The 7897-nt window shown below is 43.3% G+C and overlaps 2 protein-coding genes across 2 annotated transcripts; one reads left to right on the top strand and one right to left on the bottom strand.

Annotated features, from left to right (window-relative positions):
- Positions 1-5333: 5333 nt before the first annotated feature.
- LOC116802309 lies at positions 5334-6190 on the bottom strand. Its single transcript, XM_032726435.1, has one exon. The coding sequence runs from the start codon at positions 6105-6107 to the stop codon at positions 5619-5621; it is 489 nt and encodes a 162-aa protein (XP_032582326.1). The 5' UTR covers positions 6108-6190; the 3' UTR covers positions 5334-5618.
- A 218-nt stretch (positions 6191-6408) lies between these two features.
- Positions 6409-6880, top strand: LOC6614588. The gene has a single exon (XM_002038980.2). It carries the CDS (start codon positions 6479-6481, stop codon positions 6827-6829), a length of 351 nt encoding a protein of 116 aa, XP_002039016.1. The 5' UTR covers positions 6409-6478; the 3' UTR covers positions 6830-6880.
- The last annotated feature ends 1017 nt before the right edge of the window (positions 6881-7897 follow it).

Genomic DNA, 7897 nt, shown 5'->3' on the forward strand with positions numbered 1-7897 from the left:
GCAACTGCAGCAGCAATAGCTGCAGCAGCAGCAACTGCAACTCTTGATGTTGCTGCGGTGCCTGGCTGCTGTTGCTGTTGCACGAAATCGATCAAATCAAAAATGACTTTGTGAAGTGACTAACTGCCTAACTGCCAGCTGCCGTTGCTAGTTGCTGTTGCAAGTTGCTGATGTTGCTGCTGCCGCTGCTCCGGCCGCTGCGGCTGTCTAACAGTAGCTTGGCTGCCTTGATTTTTTGGCGCAAGTCCAAGTCCAAGAGCATGGACATACAACACTTCAAAATGAAAGCACATTCCCTTGTAGAAATTTTACCGTTACAGGTACAGCGCACCCCATGCACATCAGGTCGTTTGTCCACAGTCCGCAGTCCGCAGTCCCCAGTCCGCACTGTCCATTTCTCCACTGCCATCATGCTGATGATCGGCCAGGCCAACACTTGGCAGCTTTATGGCTCAGATATTTGCAAATCTCCAGGTTCCGCAGCATCTTGAGCTGTTATTGTAGCTGTTCTCCTCTTGTTATTCTAGCTGATGATCTGCCATCATCTTCATCCCGCCAAGAGGAAGCTGCGAAGGCCGAGATACCCATACCCACTCTCCTCGACGCTCTCATCTTTCACAGCGTCGGCCGCGTGCCATGGTCGTTGGTTATTTATTTGAGTCAATGAGTTCACAACTATTTTTCTATTTTTCCTTAATGGCCTTTCCTTTTTCCACCCGCTCCCGCTTTCCACGCGATCCCCGCACAGCATTTTCCTTCGCTCGCTTGGCTGTTTTTCCGGGCAGGGAAGCGCCTTGTTGTCTTCACTTGATTGATGCTTTGATAATATGAAGTCGGCTGGCTTGTATTTTGGGCCTCTGTGGCCAAAAGGATTGTTATGATGGCCGGTGTGCTGCAAATGAGTTGAAGATTATCTTTTATTAATTAGCGTGGCGGAGGAATGTGGGTCAACGATGGAATTCAGTTGGATGATTGGGGCATCCTTTGTGGAGTGATTGGAATTGGGTGGTGGAATGCGGAGTAGATTGACGGTGAAATGCCGGAACTTTGGGCTTGAGTGAGTTGTTGATTGAAGAAAAATAGATGGGGGGAAGATGTATGAACGATATATTCATTAGTTCAGTTCGGTAGAATAAATTCTTGGGTAGCATTTCATGTTACTTCACGAATAAGATATGTTGTATGTGAAAATGAGTGCACCACACCTTGAATAAATACCTCAATCTGATATCCCCTTGAGTTATGTAGTATTTAATTACTTAGTTTTTCTCCCATCGAAGCTCTATTCGCCATCGATGATCGCCATGCTCGGAACCTTGTCAACACAAATCATGTTCTGTGGAGCGAAGAATTTCCTGATTAACTTCATCTGGGCAGGTACATACCAGCATAGTTATAAACGCCGCATAGCTCCGATTGGCAGCAATATACATATAGGAAATTAGCATAAGGCCGATCGATTCGCATAAGTCAGGCACGATGCCACGGAGATTGGGCATAATTAAAATGTTCATATAAAATAATTAACCAAACTCAAATACACATGCAAAGTGCCGCTGTTAAATGGCTAAATAAACGTTTAGTTTATGGCTTATACCTTTTAACTAAACGAGACAACAACAGTTAAGCCGAATAAACAGTTTGATAAATTTATGCGAGCTGCGACAAAAAAAACGGAAAAATGAATAAAAGAGCAAAATAATAAACGCGAAACTATAGCAGCTATAGCAACTTATTTTTTTAAGAGTGTTTAGGAGAGCTTTAACACCTCGGCGCCCCCAACGCCGTCCCCTTTTCGCCCCCTTAACCCTTCAACGGCAGCTGCTGCACATAATTGGCCCACAACTGGAGAAAAACAACAACATGGAGCGATCGTAAACATTTATTTTTCGTTTGGTTGTTGCAGGTGTGGCGGTTTATGCGCGTGTGTGGTGTATCTGTGTGTGTGTGTGGAAGACCCGCCCGCCTTTGGACCGCCGGTGTTGTTGTTGTTTTTGCTGCCGCCGCTGGCGAGTTTTTGTTTAAACGTTTTCAAATCGCACAGCGAATGAAAACGAAAGAAAAAATGAAACACATCGAAAGTGAGCATATAACGAAGCGCTACCCGGCAATGTTGTCGACGTATCAGAGCGCTCGTAGTGCCCCCATCCGATCCCCCATATACCACGCCATACACACTATACCCGCATCAGTCGCCACATCACATCACGTACTGCCCCCCGTCCGATCCGATCCGATCTGATCCCCTCCACTATTTCCGAGAGACTTTGCATGGCCGGTCGACCGGCCGACGACCATCGTATGGCACATCGGGCCGCGGAATCGTACACTTCAATGATATAAATAATATTTAAATAAATCATATTTGAAAACAATAGTGTTCTAAAAGTCGTATGGAAGAAATACTTGATAGAACTTGAAGGATATCTTTGTTTTAAATGATTGATAAGGCAACACAATCTATTTTATGCAAACACTATTTTGTAAAAAAAACAGCACATCTCTGTAATATCTAATTGTTAATCACGGTATTTATATTGTAAATAATTATAAATAATGTTGTAACTTAATACTTAATTAAATATTAAAGAAGTCCTGCTGAAAGCCCAAGCAGCTATATCAATTGTTGCATAAGTTTAAAACTTGTGTCTACAATGTTAAAATAAATAAATAAATAGTATCACAATAAAGACAGCCTTTGTTCATTATATATAAATATATTGAATAAAAATAACAATAAAAATATTTCATAATACACCCCAACACAGTGTTCGAAATTTGAGTTAATAAAAGCTAATTTTAAGCAATTGGTAACTGAAATTGATAGTATTATTTTTCGGTGCATAGAGTCGGCTTTATACGCGCTGGTGGCCACCATGGTTGTCGGTTCCACATTGCACCACTGGGTTTTAAAAGCGAAGAGTGTGCCCCAGCTGAAAAGATTCAGTTGGGTGGCTATCTGCCAGGAATGTGGAATGGCGGCAAAGAGACGAGCCGTAACGAACATGGCTATCTTTACGGCACCCAGCACTTTTAACTTTAATGGAAAGTCAAAGCAAACCTCCTAATGCAATGTTGGTTAGCTTAGGACACAAAAGTTTTTAAGACAATCCTGAAGCGCCTGAATATCAATATTTTGAAATATTTTTAAAGCAGACCAGCACATCCCTAAGATACAAAGTCTGGAATTTATGGAATTTTTATGAAGTTCATATGTTTCGACATTCTTTTTTATATCAGAAAATTAAAAGAATTTAAAGTACGTAACCTGGCCAGAAATAAAAATCAGATGTTTGACAGCCAGACACATTAGAACTATTTTACGTCATACTTACTATTTATTCTTTTTTTTAATTCCATAAATAGATCAACCTTTTTCTGAACGAACCCACACTTAGCACGTATTATTCCATTCTTCTTGCTCAACACAAGCTATCTGTTTCTGCAGAACTATGGCACTCTTTATGTACACAAAAACAGTGGGCATACACACACACTGACGTAGTCGGGCATTCTACAATTGGCTCATTTGAGAATCGCTTGTTGCGTATCCAGAGCCAGAGACCTTCCCCTGTTTCCCAGATACAGATACATTCGGGCCACAGATACGGATACAGCGGCGAACGGCGGTCGTTGTTTGTCGTCGTGTTGTCGTCGTTCGTTTCTAATTATACGATAGGAGCGCTATGAGCCATGAAACGTGCGAGGTCTGACCTTCTCGCAGAGCCTGCTGCCTTCGACTATATTGCACCAGTACATATTACAGTATATTGTATATTGTATCTCGACCTGGGCATGGGCATGGGCCTGCATCTGTATCTGTATCTCTGAGCCTCCGAATGCATCTGGCCGCCTTATACTCGCAGGCGATTATTAAATTTTCAGCGTTTGGCCGGCAAAAGGCTTCTGTGGTAGCAGCTGTTATTAACTTGGGCGCTTGCCTCTTACATATTTAATTATTTGGGCGGGCCAGGTCTTTAAATTCTTGGGCGGGCCGGGACACTTGGCCTAATGCTTTCGGCCACAGCCCAGCCCAATGACCAACCTATTGGCCTTAATATCCGCTGTCGATCTGTCCATCTCTCGTCGTTGTGACTTGTTTAATTGTTAACGATTAACTGCCGTTAGGTGTTCGATTATAAAGATATATTATGAAGAAACTCCTTCTGCAAACCCCCTTTGGTTAGCCAATAAATACTTTGTGGGTTTATAATTACCATGTAATTTATGAAGCTTAAAGATATTATTCTCATAGCCAATTTATTTTCATGTTTCTGATACATTGCCGGTTGGATTAGTTTATACATTTTTCTCACAAGCCTACAAATCTAATTTTTTTTCTTTTTACACCTTTTACATCTTGTGGTCCCATACGATTCCACGACCCACCTCTGACGATCCACTGTTCAATTGCTTTCCCAACGATCCATCTTTACCCATGTCACCGATTTGCCGATCCCCCACAACCGTCCACTGAAGATTAACCAAAGCGAAGAGCGCGACAAAAAAAGAAATAGAAATCTGATATATTTGTCTAACATCTTCGGCATTAAGCTCACCCCCAGCTCAAAAACGCGAGATTTCCGCATTAGAAACGATTTTTTAATTATTATTTTCAGACGCCTACACGCAAAACCGAAACTCGATGGCTTCGAGTGGATGCTCTGCTCAAATGTCAGGCTTATTAATACAACAGCACCAACAGATCTCTTCAAGCTTCAAGTGCTGGGGATTTGTGGCTGGGGTACGAGATGCGAGATCCGAGATCGAGTTGAGGACGCTGTGCATCTTTATGTGGGAGTGCGGGCTCCATTGATGACACGTCATTTGCTGGCATAGACATCTTCGTCAAATGTGTTAAGTTGCGCTAAGAGGGAAAACGAAAACAGGTCTTCCAGTTCAACGGCAAGAGTGTCAGTAAAATGTCATGGAAAGCCACTTAGCTGGGAGTTTTTGATTATCGATTTTTTTTTCTGAATCGGATTCGCAGCCTCCCCACATCCGCTATTGGAGGAAAACATATGCACGTGAAACAAGAAATCCGAAAAGGTAGCGATCAAACATTTGTCAATTTTCCTGCCCGGAGGTTGGTATTTGGTATTTGGATTTTGGTGCGATTGGTTCTAGCTCGCGGGCAATGCTCAATTACGGTTTTGATTTAAATCAGTCTACTGACCCCAAAAGTTCAGCTACGGAAATTGCAAATTTAATAATTGACTGGCTCAGAAAACTGTAAAACCCAAACCAGGGGGCTTATTAATGCGATAACCTTGGCTGATTTAATTTCTGCCGTCTATTCGCCGGGCCTGTGATTATCCAGCGAACAAGAAAACCAAACCAAGCCAACCCAAAACGAAAAAAAAACAAACAGCGACTTCCATAACAACAAAAGGAAAATCAAAACTTGCACAATTTCGACACTAAACGGCGATGTCTGGGGCACTCTTCGAGTGCCTCCGAGCTGCCAGTTAGTCGCATATTTAATTAAGAGATTGAGTGCCGCAAATAGTGTTGAACAATGGCCAGCACGAGTCGCATCGACACTGCGAGAAATCCCTGCGACCAAAGGAAAACGGGAATTTGCTGGCATAGTCTTAGCTCTCGGTATCCATTGTCGTTTAACAATTGGCGAAATATTTAGAGGTAAAGAAGTCTGCATGTTTTGCGAGCAAGGCTTTAGTTTCCTCGGTTTCCTCTCCCGGTTCCGGTTTTTGATTCTTGAACCTCAGAAAGCAGTCCTCGTAAATATCTCCCAAAAACTTTGTTCCCTTGGGCACTCTATTCTTAATATTAAATTTCTCTTCGTTCGGATTGAAGCATAACTCGTAGGCTGAAAAAGTGGCTCGTTGCTTAAAGGGTTCTGGAATGCAAAAACTCAGTAGGCAGTGCTTTATCAGGTTTAAGTCTTTCCGCTTTCCATCCATCACTCCAAATGCTCGTTTGCCCCGGTGGGTGAATACTATGTATCCGGTTACATGGTTTTTGTGGCACTGTTGAAGAATTATATCACGAAATTGGTTCCTTGAAATTATATTGTAAAACTTAAACTCGGTCCTCAGTTGAATATCCTCACTGAACATCCAACTATAGGACCCTCTAAATGTCATTTCTTGTTTAGTTTGGCTGCAAGATATGCAAATAACTTAGGGTTATAATTTTGGCGTGTATGTTTGTTTTTAAACTAAATTGATTAAACTGATGATATACGCAAAGCATGATTATTGGCATTTTTTAAAATTATCAATTATCTAACAAGAAAAGATTATAAAAATACTTTATACGAAACTATATATAAATATAAAAGTATAGAATTTTTAAACATTCAGAATTGGTTTTAAATGCTTACCTTTGGATGTATCAGTGATATACTCCGCTCAAATTTCTTGATTATATCATCAGCAGAGTAACTTGGGAAATCTGGATCATTTATTTTCAAAAAGCCGTGAAAACTCATATACTCAAATTTCAAATCCCAATAATGTCGCTGGAACTGGTGCTCCAACCGCAGCCAGAATTCTACCTATTAGCGTACGAAATGAGTGTGCCCGAAGATTCCGATGAGGCCCTGCTTTCAGCTGTGGCCCACAAAGCCGCTGAGCTGAAGGTGTGTGGCTACATCGCGCATACGCACTGTGGCCGCAAAGTGGGCGGCGAACTGGAGGGCAGCTCTGCTGGCCTGCAGATGATGGTCGAGTGGATGCAGGCCAGGAGCCAGGGGAACCATCTCGGGGACGGGGAGAAGATCAAAAGCCAGATGAAGGAGCCACGATTCTCGAAGTGGAAGCTGCAATCAGGGGCCCCCAAATACGATGTTTTCTTCTGCTGCTGAGTGCTGACGAGAGGAGTTGATTAAAAATCGCAAATTGCATTGGCCCCAGAATATTGTTTCGAGTGCATTTTCATCTCATAAACCATAACAATCAGTGTCGGCCGCTGCCGCTGCTGCTGCTGTTGCTGATGTTGCCGCTGCTGCTGCAGTTGGCCCATTGAACAATAGCCCGGCTGACTCCAAGCTGACTTTTCAAAGTCAAAAACGCGATTGTATCATCAGTATTTTTCGGGGCGCGCTCCCTGCCTCTGCCTTTGCCTCTGCCCCTGATTTTTAGTTTTTTTTTTTACCATTTTCAGATTTTTCCGCTCGACGCTGGCAGATAAAGTAAAGGAGCCCGAGTTGCGGCGAAAAACAATCGAATCAATTCATTTTTCTAGGGCGTACTGTGCCACTTGAACGTTGAACTGCAGACGCCCCAATGCTGACTACCGCTGAGGTTTCGCTTTTGGGCTTTCCATCTCCTCCGGAGTTGCCATTGTCTGGTATCAAGACGACAGCCCGGTCTTGATCGTGCGGCACTAGTCATTTTAATTTTTCAAGATTTTCCGAGCTCTGAGCTGCGCTCTGCTGTGCTGTGCTGTGCTTCTGCGCATTTCGCAATCTGAACTCTATAAATCTCTCGTGCCGGTGTGTTAGATTTATGGGTTATGGGCCAAATGGGAGCGGGCCAAGCCAAATGTTCTACGAACGGCCCAGAAATCGGCGATCCGGGCGATTCAATTAGATCTAAACGCTGTCAACATCCCGGCACTAATAAGCCGCAACATTTCGGGAGAGGGGTGGCCACAGCCCGAAAAAAGTGCAAATAAAACCAAGAGTGTCGTCTGGCCTGTGTCTGTGGCATAATGTTGCATAATATTTTATGCATGCAGAGCTGGCAGATTGCAACATGTTGCCATGTTGCAGCTCCAACTTCGACGCCGGCCCGGCCGATTATGATGATGATGATGCATAGCCCCAAGAATCGCTGAGACAGCCAAGCTGTGGCGCCCCTCCCTGAATCTCAATCTGAATCTGAGTCTGGAAATCCTGCAAACCTTCGCGACTTCCAGCTGTGTGTGCCCG

This window comes from Drosophila sechellia, chromosome 2L (genome assembly GCF_004382195.2).
Source record: "Drosophila sechellia strain sech25 chromosome 2L, ASM438219v1, whole genome shotgun sequence".
NCBI lineage: Eukaryota > Metazoa > Arthropoda > Insecta > Diptera > Drosophilidae > Drosophila > Drosophila sechellia.